Genomic DNA, 18,273 nt, shown 5'->3' with positions numbered 1-18,273 from the left:
TCGCTGGATTCTCGTCCGTTCTCTTCTTACTGGACCCTGGCGCTTGCCATTTGTTTTGCAAACTCTCCTTTTCTTGTTTCCAATAAAATCCTGCTTACAACGCCCATGAAGATGTCTCTCCAGGGGTCGAAGAAGGCAGAGAGTAGGACAACAGCAAGGTTAGACTATAGAGCAACTCGATTCGACATCCTATTTCAAGGATTGTCAATTACGTGTCACCTTCGTCATCTCCTCTAGCTGTGTCCGATTTGAATTGCGTGGTTAAAATAAAGTCGTGTGTCGAAAAAAAAAGTGGGAGAGACGGTGAATTTCAAATAAAATGAAGGCGCGAGCTTTAGCCGTGGCTGACGAGCGGAGTGATGTGTCTGGGGTATATGTGTAGTGTGTAGTGTGTAGTGTGTCGTGTGAAAATGTGTAAAAATTGGTGCGGTCTCTGTATGGTCATTATACTTCGTGATTTGTTTCAGGTTCAATTTGTTGTCGCTTGTTGTAGAGCTGTAAAGGTTCAGTTTAGACTCTCGTCTAGTTGTCAACGTCATCGTCTTCCTTGTCTTGGTTGTCGTCGTATATGTCAAAGCTGGGGAAGCTGTAGTAGTTTGCCGAGCCTAGGGAGTCAGTAAAGAGTAAATCAAAAGGAACAGAGACGCAAGAAACAAGAATAAGAGGGACACGACTTACAAGGACTGTGTTGCAGATCATCGAGAGAGCTGCTCGTGTGCGTCGAGGCCGGTGACGAGCCAAACACCTCGTCTGTGTTGGCCCGCCGGCGGCATGCATCGACAGAAGAGTCGCCGGCCGATCGCATGCCACTGCCGCCGGGACCGGTGCTGCTGACGCCTGTCGTGCCATTGCGGCTAGCAACAACGGCTGCAGCCGACGAGCGGCGTTCGCTGCCGTGCGGCGAAGTCCGCCGCGAGCCGCCACCGCCGTTACTCATGCGGTCAAACAGAGCGCCGCTCGAAAACGAAGCAACGGGCGAGGTGGCACAGGACGAGAGGTACGCGACATGATTGAGGAGGTCGGCGGCGCGGCGGTAGCTGCTGTAGCCGGGGACGCCGTTGTTGCTGCTGTTGCTGCTGCTCTCAATGCCGCTTGGGCTTGTGTGGCCGCTGCTGTTGTGACTGCTGCGATAGGAGCTGGGCAGTGCCATATCGAGGGCGTGGCTGCCGGTGGAGGATGTGAAGAGAGAGGGTTCAGTGACCGAGGCTCGGAGTAGGCGCGGGCGTCTCTGGCCAGAAGATCGAGACGATGTTCGTGGCTGCATTGTTACGGGCAAGTGCAAGTCTTATAGAAAAGACCATGTGCAATGTCAACAAAACCAGGCAAAATGACGTCGTTAGCGTTTGGTGCCGTTGATAGACCGGTGCACACAGATCGGGTGTTTTGGCGGGAATCGACCGCGGCGTTGACAATTTGGATGGCAATAAAAAAAGGCTGTATGAATGCAATAGGGTCGATAAATATCGAAAACAACGGTCAGTTGAAATAGGAGATGGAATGGAAGACGACCCTGTCTTCTTCAGGATCCGATCTAGGATATTGTGCCACTGTGTTGATGTTTGTGGAAGGTGCTGTGAAGAAGTGATGTCGTTCAGTTCAATGTGATCTTTATGGGTGTGGGCGGTTACTGCCTGTCATCGGTAGAGATGGTTCAGCGATGCCAGATGTCAAATGTCGTGCGAGAAGCAGATTATATGAAGAGAGGAGGATGAGAGTAAAACATAAAGATAAAAGAACGATAGAAGCGTCGACATAAATTAAATAAAAAATATACAAGAAGTATGTTGTATGTAACAGGTTATTTGAAAGCCGATCGAGGGTACTATAAGACTTGCAACACGTACGCGTCGGACGCAGCAATATGTATCCGAGAATAAAGTATGGAGCGGGAGGAATCAGTTTCGAAGCATGGCGACAAAAGTAAATGGAGAGAAAAAGAGAGAAAAGAAGACCTGAGAGCTACAAAGAAAATAGGGGGGTGTTGAACTTTAATGGAAAGTCGCGAGTAAAGGGCGGGAAAAAAAAAACATGAAAAGACAGAGAGGAATACGAACAACTGCACGCCCTGATGCCTCGCGCCTCACTCTCATATGGGGGTCTGGCACACTCCCACCACGCCACCACCACGACACATCCACCGTCCCATCCATCCAAGATACCAGTCGATTGTGGATGGGCATTATTCCAAACTTGACACCGGTTTATTTCACCCCTTGTCCTCCGTTCTTATTTCTTTTTGTAGTACGATGTGTTTTTTAATTAGTTATTTTATTTTTGTTGGGCTCAGGTGGACAGGGGTTTCAGCTGAATGGGGTTTTGTAGGGTTGGTGGAAGCGCGGGAGAACGAAAGAAGGCCAGCAAAAGAACAGGGCAAGAAGGAAGTCAGGAGTCCTGAGTAGAGAACGATATTGAATGACAAAAGGAAAAATGTCAAATAGTGAGCGGCCGACGAAAAGGGATAAGACGAACTAGGAGAGACCGAAAAAGAAAAGTTAACGAAAGGAAGCCCCAGAAAAGTCAGGAACCCGCACCCATGCATCGCCGGGACCTGGGACCAACAGGGGGAGTAGTGACAAGTCAACAGGGGGTGAATGACAGCAGACGAGACGGGAAGATACGCCAAACCATGCCAGGCCGGGCCAGGCCCCAAGACGCCAACACAACAGTGTGATGATCCACACCAACTTTTCACGTCTGACCCCAGATCATCTTGTGCTGTTTTTGTTCAGTTCAGATTCCGTGCAGCTGTCTTCTGAGGTCGCGTCCCGGCTTGGAAGATCCCTTTGCTAGGTGATTTGAGAGACATGTTGTATCGAGAGAGCAGACGACGAAAAGCATCGATGACCCCACGCGCAGTCGATGGACAGGATCCCGTGACAAAACTGTAGTGAGACGGGTGGGCGGTGTACAACATATGGAGATTCATAATAAGAGTGGAGGTTGGGCGACGAAGCTCGATGCCTTTCCATCAGTCACCGCTTTTCACGATCAGCAAATGGATATGGAGCCGTTTCTTCTCTTTCTCCGCTCTTTGTTATCTTATTTTGGATAGTTTTTTGTTCCTTAAAAATAAGCGTTGACATGAGGTAAAATTACTTGGATGGTCCCAGAAGCACGGAAGAACACTCTCCACAGTCAGCACACATAAATCAGTGACAAAAAAGACAACTGACGCACTGTTGTCATTACATTTACCGGCAGATGTTTCCCCTTAAACGGACTATGCCGAATTATGGTAAGGGAGCATGGGCAGATGCGTGATGCACGTGGTGCACGCGCCTGATGAAAATGGAAGAGAGAGAGGAAAGGAAAACGGAAAGGAGGTGGACAATGAATATGCGCAGCTCCGCAGCCTTCCCAGGCAGGTAATCTTTGCGTGCTTTTCTGCCATGGTCCTTTTGTTGTGGTGATTGCGGTCTTTGCGTTGTTATCCGGCCTCTTGTCCCGTTTCCGAGAGCTGTTCTCATCCAATGGTTTCTGAAGCAGGGCGTGCGCTGAGTGCAGAACCAGAAAGAGGCACAGCACACAGGGAGATACAGCGATACTATTCCGTGTGTTCTCCGCAGTTTGTGGTGTGTCTTTTTTCTCTCACTTCTGTACCATAGGCCAACAGTTGGCTGCTTTCCCTGTCAATCCTTGCCACTCTGTGTGTGTGTGTGTGCCAATTCAAAGGGTAACTTAGCGGGTGGCCTGGCCAGGCCGCCCCCTTTTTGTGAGACCCGGACGGAGTGTCGACCGTTGGGTTGGGCACGCACTACCACCTTTCAAGAGGTGGTGTGGGTCCAACTGAACTGTGCGTGTCTGGAACTCTGTCGATGAGCGATGCGATGAGCAAGAGGGGAGAAAGAGGAGAGGACGTGCGGTGCCAGCTCAGAGAGAAGATACGAAGAGGACGAGAGGGAAGTGAGGAGAAACAAAGAGGGGGTGGGCAGAAGAGGAGAGGAGACTGACAACTCCTTCCGAATCGGCGAACAAGTCGTTTGAGTTGTTTGTTTGTAGGGAAACAGCGACTGGCAGAACGGTCAGGTACAAAGCAAGACGCGGAAGGCGGAAAGCGAAGGCGGAAGGCGGAGTGCCACTTCCCTCTTTTGCGCCTCATTCTCCCTAGAAGTGGTGTGGCAGCACTTTAGGAAGGGGCGGACGCCATCGCCCCCTTGTGAAGCTGGTGTTGTCAACCCCAATGAGAATACGTCTTCCAGGCCCAGCGCGATTCTCAGGGACAGACTGTCATCCCTTGCGTGCCATGTTCAGAACGCGCAAGTCCTTTGCGACCCGTCCATGGCCATTCCTTCGCTGCTACACTACACGGCGTGCAGCACTTTGTGTTCGTTGTACTCCGTATTGACGGAGAACTGGCACAAAGGTTTCGCCCAGTAGCCATAATTTCTACATTTCAGACATATTTCGAGCAAAGCTAAGGACCAGCCGAACTGGACTACCTATCCGGGGAAGAGGGTCGGCGCGGCCGGCTCGGTCGGGCGTCGGCTATTTTAGACCCTCCACAGTCACGTCCTTTTTGTCGTTTGTACAACATATTTCGCGTGCAACCGTCTCTCTCGTTACGAACCAAAAACCGTTTGCTTCGTACTTACGTCTCATTCGCAGTGACCTGCCCCATGGAAGACTGGTGACCGGACGTCACACGCCCGAATTCGAAACCCAGTTGGGTACAAATACATATGTACATGTACGTGGACGGAGCCATTTTTCATTTTCGAGTGTCTGATTTGTCTGTTTGTTGTATTGCATCTTACTACAACGTTGGCTCTGCGCTGTTCAAGTGGAGAGACACAGTGTTTCTCCTCAGCGAGTGATTGCCCAATACATACTAAACTTGTTGGTCCCCCAGACAGAATGGTCGCGAGACTACGTGCGCCAAAGGAAGACAAAATAAGGGGCATTATTCCTTAAAATCTTTGTTTGTGCATCAGCGACCTAGGCGTATTTCGGAAGATATTGCGGAAGCTAACAAGGATTTCCAGGCGTTCTGAGTCGAGGAGGACGCTGGGGGTCAGCAAAAAGAAACGCTAACAAGACGGCATGAAGGCAAGAGGAAAAAGTGTGATGATCAAAGTCCGAGAAGTGTCTCGAACTCGCCTCCCCCTTTTTGCTATTGTCTCATGTCAGCGGCGTCCAACGTCCGTTGACCGGCCTCAACCTCCACATCAGTGATTTGACAAGCCCAAGCATGTGCCCGCATCACTCTTTCCTCCTAACTACGATTCCCCGTGTCGTGTTCGATCTCCGTGTTTTGTGTGTACTGCGCAGTGTGCTGTGATTTCAGAGAAGAACCTTGAATGATACGCTGGCAACCTTTGTACAGGCGTCATATTCCGTGTCTTCGAAAATCATCTTGCCGGTGTTTTACCGTTATATTACGTTCTGCTCCGTTTGTCATAAACCTCTTGCTGCCAAGGAACTTCAGCCGTTGCTCCAGCGTGCACACTCTGGCCCATCCATTATTCTCGAGTCTCTGTATACGAAGTATTACATCGTACACCTCCCGCTTCGCCCTTACCCGGCAGCGGCCAGTACGGCAAGCAGCCGGTCAGCAAGTCTACCTCGTCATTGACTTCCAAGTCTTGATCCCTCCCTTTCATTGCCATCACGTGTTCCATTTTGCACGACAGAATCCTGCCAAAAGCCTTCAACTGTTCTGCTCTGCATCCCGTCCTGCCTAGGCGTCGCTAAAATTTAACCGGGAATACGTTGACTTGTATTCTTGTCATTGTACATTTTCCTTGCAACAATGTCATGTCAACAGAAACTCATACGCCCCCACCCGCGTCTCTGGCCTGGAATGACAAAAGATCACCTGTAGCCTTACACGACACAAATCCTTACGAGATGCCCTGATTACAATTCCGTACATGCAACGATGATACACGGTACCCAGCTCCGTAATCGTATAAATGCACCTGCACAGGTACATCGTACTACGACGCCACTGTATTCTATTATAGTAAATTGATCGTCGCCGGTGTGCTGCGTCACACCGGCTGTAATGTATGGCACCCTTCCTACGTATATGTCTACTTTTTCTGCCCAAGCCCACCATTGTCTGTGTGCCGTCCATGCCATTGTAGTCTTGAAAGGGCGAGACCAGACGACGCCAATTTGATTCGAAACGTAAAGATGAAATACGGCCGCATATACAGACTGCTTTCCTTTGCATCCTATCTCTATAGAGCGACAGATGAAGCCCAACAAGAGGTCTTTTCTGTGTCCTCCTGCGGCGAAATGACATATGCTGCAGCACTTCTCCCGGTCCATTGTCCTAAGGGGAACCTGGTCACACTGTCGTCTTTCGTGCGTTTCCTGTTTGACTTTTTTATGCTCCCTCCGTAAATCCTCTTCCTGTCGCGTTACGTTGTCCTTTAACTTCTGTTGAAAAAGTATGGCCTGGCACCATTGAACGCGCCTGCTACAATGCCGCCGGCCGCTGTCACCGGATTGTAACATAAATGGCTGAAGAGATGCCTTGTTTATAGTAATATTAACTCGGCTTTGGTTTTAAAATATACTGGTGTCTGTGTGTGTTTGTTTTCGTTATATTTATACTCTTTTGTTTTTACATTTTTTTTTTAAAAAAAAAGTGTATATATATACATATATATAACTATATATATATACCTAATATTCAGAATATTATACACAAGTTGCCATAATCCAAGTACACTGTACATACAGCTTGTACACATGAGATGTATGTATCCCCCACACACCTTGCTTTTCCCTCTCTCTGTTGGAAAGCACCGAAAAAAAAACTCAATGGTCACGAGCAAGACAACTGGCAATGCCCTGGGCAAAATAGGCAGCACTGCTGCATCACACTCTCCTTCCCCTTCCCTCAAGGCTTTCTCGCTCCGCACTGTGGGGAATCATCTTTACATGGCAAACGAGATTGGCGGGAGCAGTGCATGTGCACCATTTACGCAGGCGTGGAGAAGAAAAAAGGACTGTTGACTGGAAAACACAGTGGCTGAGTGGACAAGCGCTACATGTGGGATCGAGAATTCTATGATGGTGGTACAATGGGCGGGACCAATGTACAATACTCCGTACACACTCAAAATGGCGCTTTACTAAAATTCAATACCGGTTTTTATCAGAAAACAAGATGTGTCAACAGAAGAGATACTGGCTGCTGCAGCACGCCGTCTCATTCGATGGACAATGATATGTTGATTGGCAAAGGATAGCATCCCGCACTTTGCAACCCACAGTCATGCTCAATGGGTTCGTCAAGTCTTGCCCATGTACGACGTATGGCGAGATCCAACTGGTCGTCTTGCGTGCTTCGTGGGAGCGCGGGAGTGGGCTGACAAGTAACTGATTGTGGGGATTTCTTGCGTCTGTGACTGGGTGAAGAAAAAACGCGCGATAAAACAAAGGCCTCAAGTGATTGGTCATATGGTGCAACAGAGACAAATCGATTGTACATGCTTTGTTTTATTAGACACGCAGGTAGAAGAACAAAAGGCCTAGTTTAACCAATAAAATGGGAATTTCTACCTGTTCTCCCGCAGATCGTGGCACACAAGTTTTTAAGGCTTTTTTACGCGGCACGGCCTTGGAGTGTTGAGGCAGGTTGGTGGGGGTTGGAAGCGACATGACAGAGTCGCTCAATGGTCGATACTATGGGGAAGGTTGGAAGACTTGGTCAGCACTCGGCCATTGCATGATATGTTGAACGACGTCAAGGGGGGATTGTATGACCAGCGAAGAGGAAGGCAACAGGGAAAGGGCAACGAGTGCGACGTAAACGGAATGCAGGATTGACTTACTCTTCCCAGGTTCTGCCTTGTACGGCTTCGAGCTCCTCTGTTGTCATGCGGTGGCCATTTGTAAAGTAGCCTTCGAGTAGTGAGGAAGAGAAATGGTTAGTCAAAAGTTCGATGTTTCCTAAAAAGGATGGTGGCCTGGTAAGTAATATCTTACCCGCATTGATCTTGGCGTCGATTTCCACTCTTGAGTCCGCTGGAATCCATTCCTCGGGAAGCTCGACACGTTCGTGAATCGGAATCCTAAGAGGCGAGGCGATAAGAGTTAGTCCGGTATCAAAGTAGGATAGAAGAAAGGTTGCTGATTGTGGGCGTGATGCTCATACCCTTGGCCAACGATGGCATCGTATTTCATGCTGTAAGACGATCCGATTAGCACAACTTGCTTTTGATGGATCAAATAAACGAACCATTAGTTGTATATCCTTGAAATATACCTACTTGCTCATGCTCAACATCCGGTCGATCTTTGTGATACCAAGCCAATGCAGAATGTCCGGCATCAGAGCCTGGAAGCGCATGTCCTTGACGCCGGCAATGTTCTCAGTCCGCTTGAAGTAGTCGGACGCGCGGTCTTCGCCTCGCTTTCTCGCGTTGTACACGACTGTGGCACTCAACATTAGCATAAACCATCATTAAAAGGCTCGCCATATATATCGAAGAGATTGGAGCCGGTCATACGGTACTAAACAAAGATTGTCAGTATAGGGCAACGGCGAAAAGAAAGGGAGCCACATGTGATGAGTCGATTCAACTCACTTTTGTTACTTCACCAAGGGCACGGCCCTCCTTTCTGAAGTAGATCACAACACCGCTGCCTCCGTTCTGAGCCTCCTTGACGGCCTCCTCAATACCGTAAATTAGATACGGCCGGCATGTGCAGATGTCAGAGCCGAAGACGTCGCTTCCGTTGCACTGTACACATGTTAGTAACTCATATTTCTCAGACAAATGCTCACTGAATGACTGCGGGCAGTCACCTCATCGTGGATTCTCAGTGCTAGCCGGACGCTCGCATCTGACATTTTCGCAGGATCGCCAAAACAGTAAACAGTAAGGCCGCCAATGGGAGGCAGGAAGATCTTGATGTCGCCGCGAGTGATGAGCTGTGATGAAGTTAGCTAACAATCAAGAGCCATAGCAACAGGTTATATGCACGTGGGCCAGAGCTCACCTCGGGATAGCTGCCGCCTGTATGTTCGAAAAGGGACCGGCGAAGAGTGCCCTCGTCTGATAGTGTTAGTCTGGTTATGTCCGCATGTGTCACGCCGATAGAATACGTAACTCACCAATGCCAAATCTCTCAGCAACTCCTGGTAAATACCAGACCTAGGATAGCATTTGTCAACACGTATCGTTAACTGTTGAGAGCTAAATAGGAGCTTCTTACTGGTTCAACAGCGAACTTTGTCACTGCCAACTCGCCCTTGTCATTGAGGCACACCTTCCCATCAGGAACACTACATATGGCGGCATGGTCGTTAGCAATAGATTATCGCGAGGTGGGTACAGGAAAATATTCGAAGGTGATATCAACACGCACAGTCTGCCTTTACGGACACTTTCCTCAAGTTCTGGAAGCTGGAGGCACCGGTTAGTACAGTCGAGCACACTTGGGCCGGGAATGGTAGAAACGAACTCTCATGTGCGCCTTAGTGATTGCAATTGTAGGGCGTATGTCAACTTAACAATCGTTAGCTCTCAACTCAAAACCGATATCGCCTATCGCACCTGGTAAACGCACCATTGTCGTTATCCATCACATCCTTGAAGAGAGTCTGAGGTACGTGGCCCCAAGGATCCATGGCAACAATCTTCTTCTTGTCGTGCCATTGAGGGAATGGTCCGATGTTGACCGCCGGCTCGGTGTTGGTAAAGTCGGGACTGTCAATGATTAGCTTGGTTAAAGGGGACTGAACTTAGTTCCCACCAGGACGTGGTCTACGAACCGATGTTCGGCATTCAATTGTTGGCTCGCAACCGCAAGGGCGTAGTAGATCGAGTACGAACCTCCGTGAGCTAGAAGAAAATTATGTTAGTACATACATATGGGCAGAGAAAGATCTGTAACAATTGCGTCTTACCGCCAATGGCTATTTGTATCAAGAAATCTCGTCAGCAATAAATAAGCTCTAATAATGTCAACAACATGTACCAAAGGAAGCTCACCGTTTCGCCGGCGGATCGTCGATGGAGCGCGAGAGACCACGATGGGGCCACGCTCTGTAGGATCTTCGGCGCCCCAGTTCATGAGAAACGGGTTGACGCCGATCTGTTTAGGGTACGTCCTAGGGGTCGATATCAACACACAGCACGTATGGGATTGGCAGAGCGGTTGCGGTACTCACGTCAGGACGATCCTCGAGGTGAAGGTGGACTTTGGGCTTGACGACAGTATCGGGCTGTTGGCCAAAGCATTGTCGGCTTCGACTGGCGGCTCCGACACTGGGTTGGCGATTGTGACCGGAGCGGACAATGCTGCAGGGCTCAGAGCAGAAGCCGGCGCAGAAGCCGTGGTCGGAGCTGGCACCGCAATGGACGACTTGACGGCTGCGAGAAGCTCAGCCTGAGTCTGCTGCATCTTCTCCAGGATGTCAGCAATGTGTTCCGTACCGACCAGGGCGGGGCTGGTCGCCGAGTCTCCGTTGGTGGCCATTGTAGGTGAGATGGCTTGTCGAATGATTTAAAAGGGGGGTAGATTGCTTCACGTAGCACTACGTGTATCGATTGGTCAAGAAAGGGATTCAATCTCTGAGAAGAACGGCAGGAACTGTGGGTGAAAAAGGGAGACGGAGTCAAGTACGAAGGCGGAACAGAGAGGGAAAGCACGAGGGGTAATTAGGGAGAACGCGACGTAGGGGCAGGAGCGTTCCACGGCCAATTTAATAAGTGACGACTAATACGGAAGTTTTGACCGACGACCACAGGAAGCTCCTTCCGATTCTTGTTGTAAAAAGAGAGAGCTGGGTAATGGGAAGAGTTCAACAGGGCAATCAATAGTAGTATACTCCGTACAACCAAGATAACGGAATATCCGGAAGAAATCAAGCGCTCCCCAAGACGCGGAAGCTGGCCGGCTGACCGGGGCAGCTCCGGACGATTTGCTAGAGGATGAGAGGTGGCCAAGCTCGATGTGAGGATAGATAGCAGGCGGGGAAGGGACCGATAAGCAATAGTTGACTGCGGGAGCATACTACAAGTACGGAGACATTGGACGATATCATATCTATATGTAGTGATTTGGAAAGTGCGAACTGCGTGCATCAGCTGCGCACATCAGTAACGCACTCAAGGTGAGTGAGAAGGCAGTGCACTGGCCTCTCATTTGCCGCACCTGCCCGCATCGGCGTCAAGCAACTCACAAACAAAGCCACCGCTTTCTCTGCTTCCTGCTGTCAGACAAAAGTGACACCTCTTCGACTCACCCAATGTCCAAGACCGGACCCAGCCGGTAAGGGCATGTGACATATTTTTGGCTGTTATCAGCAACATCCCTTGGTCGTTGGTTGTGTTCAAACCTGTCGGAATGCTGCTATCAATCACGGGGTCCACAAGCAGTTAACCTAAAACGGACACGGCGCGGGACAGGTGAGCGGGCGACAGGTCGCCCATAACCGTCGTTTCTGAAGTCCGAACTGCGCTGGGCAGGCAAGAAAGTGGAGACAGCTCGTTCCTACTCGGAGGAGCAGGTACAGCCGTGCGAGCGAATGACAATCAACTGGGGTTATGTCTTGCCTGCAATGGTCTTGGGCTCTGAGCGACAGAGGGGTTACGAAGTAGTTCACCGCCTGGTGAAGTGGCAGAGGGGCACGCACACAGCGCAAACCTGCGACAGGCGACAAGCGCTAGTTGTATTGTAGTTGCAGTTGTTGGCTTGCTGACTACTCCCCTAAAACACATCACTCTTGCCCCGACCGCGCCCCTAATCCAGCCAACCGCAACACGAATGCGCATGCAATGTGTTTTGCGCAAATCGAACAAGCAGCCGTTGGGACTACAGCGATCCAGAGTCACCGCCCTTTCACGACACGCGACACGACGGGCCTCATCCATCTGCGGTTAATCGTCCCTGTCGTTCGTCCCCACCTCGAAAACAACCTTCAAGCGTCCCCTCCCTTCGTCCCTCTCTACCCTCCGACGGCCGGAGTTCTCAACTCGACATGGGTAAACGGAAGAGCTCCAGCAAACCTCAGGGACCCAAGAAGGTAGGTTGTTCAGCTCTTTGCGCATGCTCTCGGCCCGGGCGGCGGCCCTCTCCAGCTAGGCACGAACCTCGTTGCTGACATTGATAGGCTGTCCCTCTCCCTACGACCTTTACCTGCCTCTTCTGCAACCACGAGAAGTCTGTCACCGTGAAGCTTGATAAGAAACTCGGCATTGGCTATCTGGAATGCAAGGTCTGTGGCCAGAAGTTCCAATGCGCCATCAACTGTACGTTCCGTGCGCCAATACGCGAACCTGTCTCGAAACAAAAATAAAAAAGGAATAGGAGGCGGATGGCAGCTAACTTTGGACAGATCTTTCCGCAGCCGTTGATGTTTACGGCGAGTGGGTAGATGCAGCCGGTAAGGGGAACCTCTTCGCGTTATTTCTTGTGCGCGTGCCTTTGCGTCAACAAACGATACGCCGACTGACACAAACTCCTTTAGATTCCGTGGCCAAGGAGAAAGTCGAGAATGAGACCAGTGGTGGCCGACTGGGCCTCGCCGATTCGGGTCGCTATGCGCCTGGCCGCGTAGGCCCATCATCGCGAGACATTGACGACGACGACGATGGCGGAGACAGACGATACGCGGGCGAAGGCATTGTGGACGACGATGAATACTGATATGCCGCGTATGTGCCCCGTACTGGTATCAGTTGAGGGTGGTGGGAAGGCGCACAATGCCAAACGACACCCTGTCTAGGTTTACAAACTGCTACCAGCTGTGCTACAATGTTGTGATTTCTGAAATGCAAAAACGAAGGGGTTTCATGGAAGAATACACGAACTGGATTCATGTGGATTCATACAAAAGACTGGTTGCAAGGGAGGCAGGGTCAAAAACGGATGCGGTGATGGTTGGCGTTATTAGGAAAGGCCTGGAGATATTTGTTTTCTTTTTCACCTGTCCCTACTTTGGGCTTGCTTGTACGGATACTTGTACTATTACATCGTGTAGTAACGATCGCCAAAGTCGCCGAGTCCAGGAATGATATAGCTGTGTGAAGATATGTCAGCGTGTGAACGACAAGAATAACCAAACGCAAACTCTTGTATAGCGAGAGGGTCGCATCATACTTCTTCTCGTCGAGGCCCTCGTCGATGAACGCCGTGACAACACGCAGCTTGGGGAATTTGCTGGCAAATTTGGACACGCCTTGGGGGCTGGCAATCAGGTTAAGGAACAGTATCCGCTCCTCAGGCACACCTCGCGATTTGAGCACCTCCACGGCCATGATGGCCGATCCGCCCGTTGCAAACATGGGGTCCAGCAGTAGCACCCAACGGTTGGCAATGTCCTCGGGCAGCTTGTCGTAGAATAGCTTGGGTTGAGCCGTCTCTTCGTCCCGCTGAATAAGGATCTTGCCAATGCGCACCGACCGGCAGCAGTCGCGAAGACCCTGCTCCATGGCCTCACCAGCACGCATGATGGACACACCGCAAATCTTGCCCTGGAACTGAAGACCCGCGTACGGCCGGCCAACGGGCGTCGTCACCTCTCGTTCGACCGTAGGCAGGTGGTTGAGGCCCTCCTCCACCAGCAACCGGATAATGCGGTTTGAGTAGAAGATAAAGTCGCCGCGGTCAGTGTTCTTGTCGCGGATGATGCTATGCAGTTGTGTTAGTATAGGTGACACTGGCTACTCATCGCACGGTGCCACCCAGATGCTCAGACACTCACGAAAGCAGGGCAATGAGCTGCGGCGTCTGTGGGAGCACCGTCACGGTCTCAAAGTTGACTGGTGTCGAAACAGTGGCCGTGGGGTTCTGGCTCCCGATCCGGTAGTTGGGGCCGACGCACTGCGTCGTAGCGGTGGTCTTAGAAGCCATTGCCGGGGAGGTAGAGGGAGCTCCCGAAGTTAAACAGTTCGAAAAGAAGCTCACGATGTTGTAATGTGCACGTGAAAGAGCTGGCGTCCGTTCGTGAGTGGTCTCGATTCACAATTCACAATGTTGGACTGTACCGTCTACTCTTTGCGGGGTACTGCCAGGTGTGATTGATCGAGGGAGGGTACAGAGCTTTATCTGTAAAGCTGCATGCACGTACGGTGAGCTGTGGTTTATCTTTATCTCGAAGAATGTCGCATGACCTGTGTTAAAGCTTTCTCTGTTGGTTGTGAACTTTTCAATAGACGGGAGTCTAAACCGTTACGGTCGCCTAGTCTACTGCCCCAGTCGTTTTATCTCGGCCTTTTTTTGCCCGCCGCACCTTCCAAGTCAAGGAACCCCCCAACAAGCTAAGCCTCGCCTAGTGCTACTGTTTACTGCCACGACTAATATACGCAAGTAATACGAATGCCGATAAAGCTGTAACCGCAAAATGATGTAGCGACACGGGCTTGGATTTCCTCAAAGCAGGTATCTTGTGCGGATGCTGGCGCCAACCTGTCCGCACTTATCTTTTGCAAAAGCGGCGGAGTGGGGAGAGTGGGTTAATAATACAGTGCATAAATACAGTGTGTATATATATACACCGTGAATATAATGACTAATCCAGTGGCTCGCTCCCAAGTGGAAGGCTTCTAGTGGCTGTTACTTGGCGCTTGTGGCCTATCCCCGTTGCGACAGGCCTCATCACAGTCATCTCGGCCCCATTGGCCAGTTCGTAGCCAAGCCACCTTCGGCCCAGTGAGAATCAAGCCCAATTCTGTGCAATTCTGTGCCGCTTTCACTTGTCCTTTGTCGCGGAAAGCAGGATCCTGGCTTCTTTTGTAAACAATCTTTAATGATACAATCGTTCCTTCCCTACCCCATCATTTGTGTCGTGCGACCACTGGCACCCATCGCACCTTCTCGCGGCATCCTTTCTCCGAGACAATCCTGCTTGGTACACACGGTTGCGCCTTCTGTTTCCATTTGTGATCGGCCCCGGCTCACGCGCCAACTCTTCTCCTTACCGCCCACCAACATTTATATTCACTACGGCCACATTCACGTATCGCGACGCCAACCTTCGCCTTGCCAACTACAGACCTGTCGAAACAGCGCTCGCCCATGGCAGCATAATCTATGTGGCACTCATCACGCGTGATCGTCTAGTTCTGAGGGGCACGATTCTATACTGGACAACTGGCTAGCTTCGCCTGCGCGCCATTCGAATCGCGCCTCTCCTTTCTTCGAACATCATCGACAGCCATCGGACACCGACAAGACGATTGGACTTCGCGAAGCGGCTCTGCATCGATTGATTTACCCAGGGGCGGTTGCGCGCGTCTTGTTTTGAGATAATGTCGACATTCAATGATCTGGGCCAGCGCCCCAAAAAGAAGCCCCCAACGACGTTCAACGGCAAGCCGGGTCTCAAATCCCGGTCGCAAACATCGACACCACCCATCACCGGCGCGTCGGAGTCCTCTCAGTCTGGTTCACAAACCCCGGCAAAGGACATCTACGAATACGACTTTGTTGACGATGTGCCGCCACCACCGAAATCCGTAACGAAACCGCGACCCTTGTCTTCCGCACGCCCACCATTGACGACTCCCCGACCGAGCAACAAAAGCACAGCCAGCACGGGTCTCGCTCCATCACCGATGCCGGCGTCTACTGCTACGCCGCGCCATCTTCCTACTATTAAGAGAGGCAATACGACACGGGAGACGCTCGACGCTGTGCGCGGTGTGAAACGGAAGCCCTCTCCGAACGAGTCTACGCCTATGTCGCGCCCCAATGCAAGTGTTCAACGCCCAAGTACAAGCACCCAACGTCCGAGTGCTAGTGCCCAGCGTCCCAGTGCCGGCGCACAACGTCCGGCTGCTGGCGTTGCTGCTTCGTCTCCTCCCGTCAGCAGAAATTCATACTCGACACAGGCCAAAAAGGTCCAGCGGAGATCGCCCAGCCCAGGCCCTACTTCGGTCGGTGCGTCATCTCCGCTCTTTAGACAAAGCAAAGCGATTGGAAAGGCCACAGAGTCAAGTTCGTCACGGCCGGTCAGCTCGCCCCGTCAACGCGCTACAAAGACTCCACCAAAAGAACCGGCTGGGTTGAAGAGCCCCCTGGGTATCCGTTCGCCATCGGCATCACCAAGAAAGACGCTATCAAAGTTTGCTGCCGTATCGGCTACGACGGCCGTTCGGAAATCGGGTTCAAAGTCGCCTCACCCGATGCCCATCCGTCCGGTGGACAACCTACCTTCGAACAGCGGCCACGCGACGCCGCGAAAGTCACCTCAGCGACCAGCATCAGTTGCGCGGGAGATTTATAAACCGCCGCCGTCCACGCAAAGAAAACGTCGCCGTCTGATCGATACCCTTGCCTCTCAGATCGAAGACGAGTCTTCCTCGGATGAGGAAGCCAAACCGGCCGAAGACCCCGCTGTAAAAGACGAGAGCGAAGGCAATGCAAGCAGCGACGAAGACCCTATCTTGGCGAGATACCGAAATGTACGCAGCACGCCCGTTAGCGAGGGCCGGGGAGGGCACATGGACTTGGACAGCTTGGCGACAGCATCGCCCAGCAAAGTCTCGATCGCTCCATCGACGCCGGCTACGATCACGCGGCGCACCACGACAAGACGGCCCGGGGTCAAGTTTACGTACAACCTGGAGAGAACGATTTTGGCAGAGGAGCCGGTGGAGCTGGGTGGACCTCAGGGCAGCGATCTGTCGCTGTTGGAGAGCCTGCTTCCTGAGCCCGAAGCGAAGCCGGCTGCGTTTGACTTTGATGAGGATATGGGTGGGGCATCACAAGGTGCCATCCAGAGCATTCACGAGCTTCGCCAGGCGGGCGCCAATAGCCGGTATGCCGATGAGCTGGTCGACATCATGGACCGCGTTGGTGCGCCGAGCTCTGGCAAGCCATCGTCGGCCAGACGTTCCGCGCTCCTCGAGATGGTCCACAAGCTCCAGGAAAAGTCCTTCCTACGCCATTTCAGGGACCAGGGTGCCGAGATGCAACTGTTCCGGAATGTTGGGAAGGAAACGGACGTCGTTGCTGGATATACCATTGCCGGTATTGTCGTCACGCTTCTGGCTAGTGGCTCAGCATCTCACCGCCTCTTGCGCGAGCTTCGCCAGCACAAAATAAAAGACCTGTTCCTGACTCTCCTTGCGACCGACTCGGATATTGTGAGCTTCTCGAAAGATCGGAAAGCCAATGTCTCCAATCATATGCGCCAGCAGCTGGGCACGCTCAAGGAGACACTGAGGAAGCTGTCGGCCATTTGGAAGCCTGCGTCTGGCCCTCCATCGCAGCTGTCGCCACGGACGGTGGCATTGAAGGCTCTGCACATGTTTGCGCAGCAACTGCAGTCCGAATCTGGTGGTGTGAGTGGCATCGACGAGGACGACGGCGCTTTATCTGCGGCACTGACCAAGGAACTGTTTGGTATTATTTCGTCTGCTCTTCCCTCAGCTAACGACGACGACGGGTCGACACCTGAGCCCCCGCTTCTCGCGTCTGGGCTATCGAGCGATGCCGACTCGGCGGATCTCTTCCTGTCGCTGTCGCTCTTGGAGATGCACTCCGTGTCAGCTATGCAGTCTGATATCAGTGCCGAGTGGACACGGCACTACCTACCAATCATCGCCAGCGCGTTAGGCGAATCCCTGGAGCGTCATGAACAGAGCAGTCTACGCCTTAACGACCTCGAGCTGCTGGTTTTGAAGTTGGCGCTTAACACGGCCAACAACAACCCGGATGCTGCACGATACTATGTGGACAAGGGCTTGCTGCGGCAGCTCGCGGAACTGAGCTCCGGCGCCCTTACTGGTGTTGTTCGCTCGGCGAAGACGGGCGAAGAGTTTGCCTCTGACGCACTGAACGAGCTACTGCTCATGCTCGGTGTGATGATTAACTTTTCGGAGAACGATGCTGCTGCGGGCGAGACCCTGGAGCAGGGTGGTGGCCTGGCCGTTTTTGACCGGCTTGGCAAAGCGTTCCTTGACGGCACTGCGGTTGCATCTGAGGTGAGCCTTTCTACCTCCCTTTTTTTCACTGCAATGACTGCTATTGTGGTGTTTTTTTTTCCTGCTACTAAATGCGAATGCTAACGTAATGTAGGCCGACTCGGAAGAAAAGTCACAGCTTAACGTGGCGTTTGCGTATCTCTCTATTCTACTCGGCTACCTCTGTCTGCATGACCCCATCTACCAGGCTTTTAAACTGCTTTCTCCGAGCGGCAACCTCAACCCTCTTCTCGAGTCGATCCGGCAATTTATCACTCTGCACGACCAGATCGGAAAGGCCGAAAACTTGGAGCACGGTGCAGAGGCCAGCCAGTTCACAGCCCGCCTCCGGGCGCTGACCCAAGAGCTGGATGCCCGATCGTACTAAGGGGGGCAGTGG

At 51.8% G+C, this 18,273-nt stretch overlaps 5 protein-coding genes across 5 annotated transcripts; 2 read left to right on the top strand and 3 right to left on the bottom strand.

Annotated features, from left to right (window-relative positions):
* Nucleotides 1-522: 522 nt before the first annotated feature.
* Nucleotides 523-1,264, bottom strand: SPSK_05549 (uncharacterized protein; the record flags this gene model as incomplete). The annotated part of the gene is made up of 2 exons (XM_016732292.1): nucleotides 523-605; nucleotides 679-1,264. 2 exons carry the CDS (start codon nucleotides 1,262-1,264, stop codon nucleotides 523-525), a joined length of 669 nt encoding a protein of 222 aa, XP_016583089.1.
* Nucleotides 1,265-8,221: 6,957 nt separating this feature from the next.
* SPSK_05023 (GTP cyclohydrolase II) lies at nucleotides 8,222-10,440 on the bottom strand (the record flags this gene model as incomplete). Its single annotated transcript, XM_016731777.1, has 13 exons — nucleotides 8,222-8,388; nucleotides 8,415-8,469; nucleotides 8,544-8,699; nucleotides 8,744-8,890; nucleotides 8,959-9,014; nucleotides 9,074-9,113; nucleotides 9,175-9,244; nucleotides 9,328-9,365; nucleotides 9,424-9,467; nucleotides 9,529-9,668; nucleotides 9,734-9,803; nucleotides 9,954-10,072; nucleotides 10,133-10,440. 13 exons carry the CDS (start codon nucleotides 10,438-10,440, stop codon nucleotides 8,222-8,224), a joined length of 1,410 nt encoding a protein of 469 aa, XP_016583088.1.
* Nucleotides 10,441-11,944: 1,504 nt separating this feature from the next.
* SPSK_05575 (transcription elongation factor) lies at nucleotides 11,945-12,612 on the top strand (the record flags this gene model as incomplete). Its single annotated transcript, XM_016732318.1, has 3 exons — nucleotides 11,945-11,989; nucleotides 12,077-12,215; nucleotides 12,302-12,612. 3 exons carry the CDS (start codon nucleotides 11,945-11,947, stop codon nucleotides 12,610-12,612), a joined length of 495 nt encoding a protein of 164 aa, XP_016583087.1.
* Nucleotides 12,613-12,824: 212 nt separating this feature from the next.
* On the bottom strand, nucleotides 12,825-13,818 carry SPSK_05433 (uracil phosphoribosyltransferase; the record flags this gene model as incomplete). The annotated part of the gene is made up of 2 exons (XM_016732180.1): nucleotides 12,825-13,596; nucleotides 13,670-13,818. The coding sequence occupies 2 exons, from the start codon at nucleotides 13,816-13,818 to the stop codon at nucleotides 12,825-12,827; spliced, it is 921 nt and encodes a 306-aa protein (XP_016583086.1).
* A 1,397-nt stretch (nucleotides 13,819-15,215) lies between these two features.
* On the top strand, nucleotides 15,216-18,261 carry SPSK_04910 (uncharacterized protein; the record flags this gene model as incomplete). The annotated part of the gene is made up of 2 exons (XM_016731670.1): nucleotides 15,216-17,894; nucleotides 17,989-18,261. 2 exons carry the CDS (start codon nucleotides 15,216-15,218, stop codon nucleotides 18,259-18,261), a joined length of 2,952 nt encoding a protein of 983 aa, XP_016583085.1.
* Nucleotides 18,262-18,273: the final 12 nt, after the last annotated feature.

Source organism: Sporothrix schenckii, assembly GCF_000961545.1.
Source record: "Sporothrix schenckii 1099-18 chromosome Unknown Cont49, whole genome shotgun sequence".
NCBI classification, from domain to species: domain Eukaryota; kingdom Fungi; phylum Ascomycota; class Sordariomycetes; order Ophiostomatales; family Ophiostomataceae; genus Sporothrix; species Sporothrix schenckii.
Note: the sequence above shows the minus strand (reverse complement) of the source record. Positions and strands in the feature narration are given on the sequence as shown.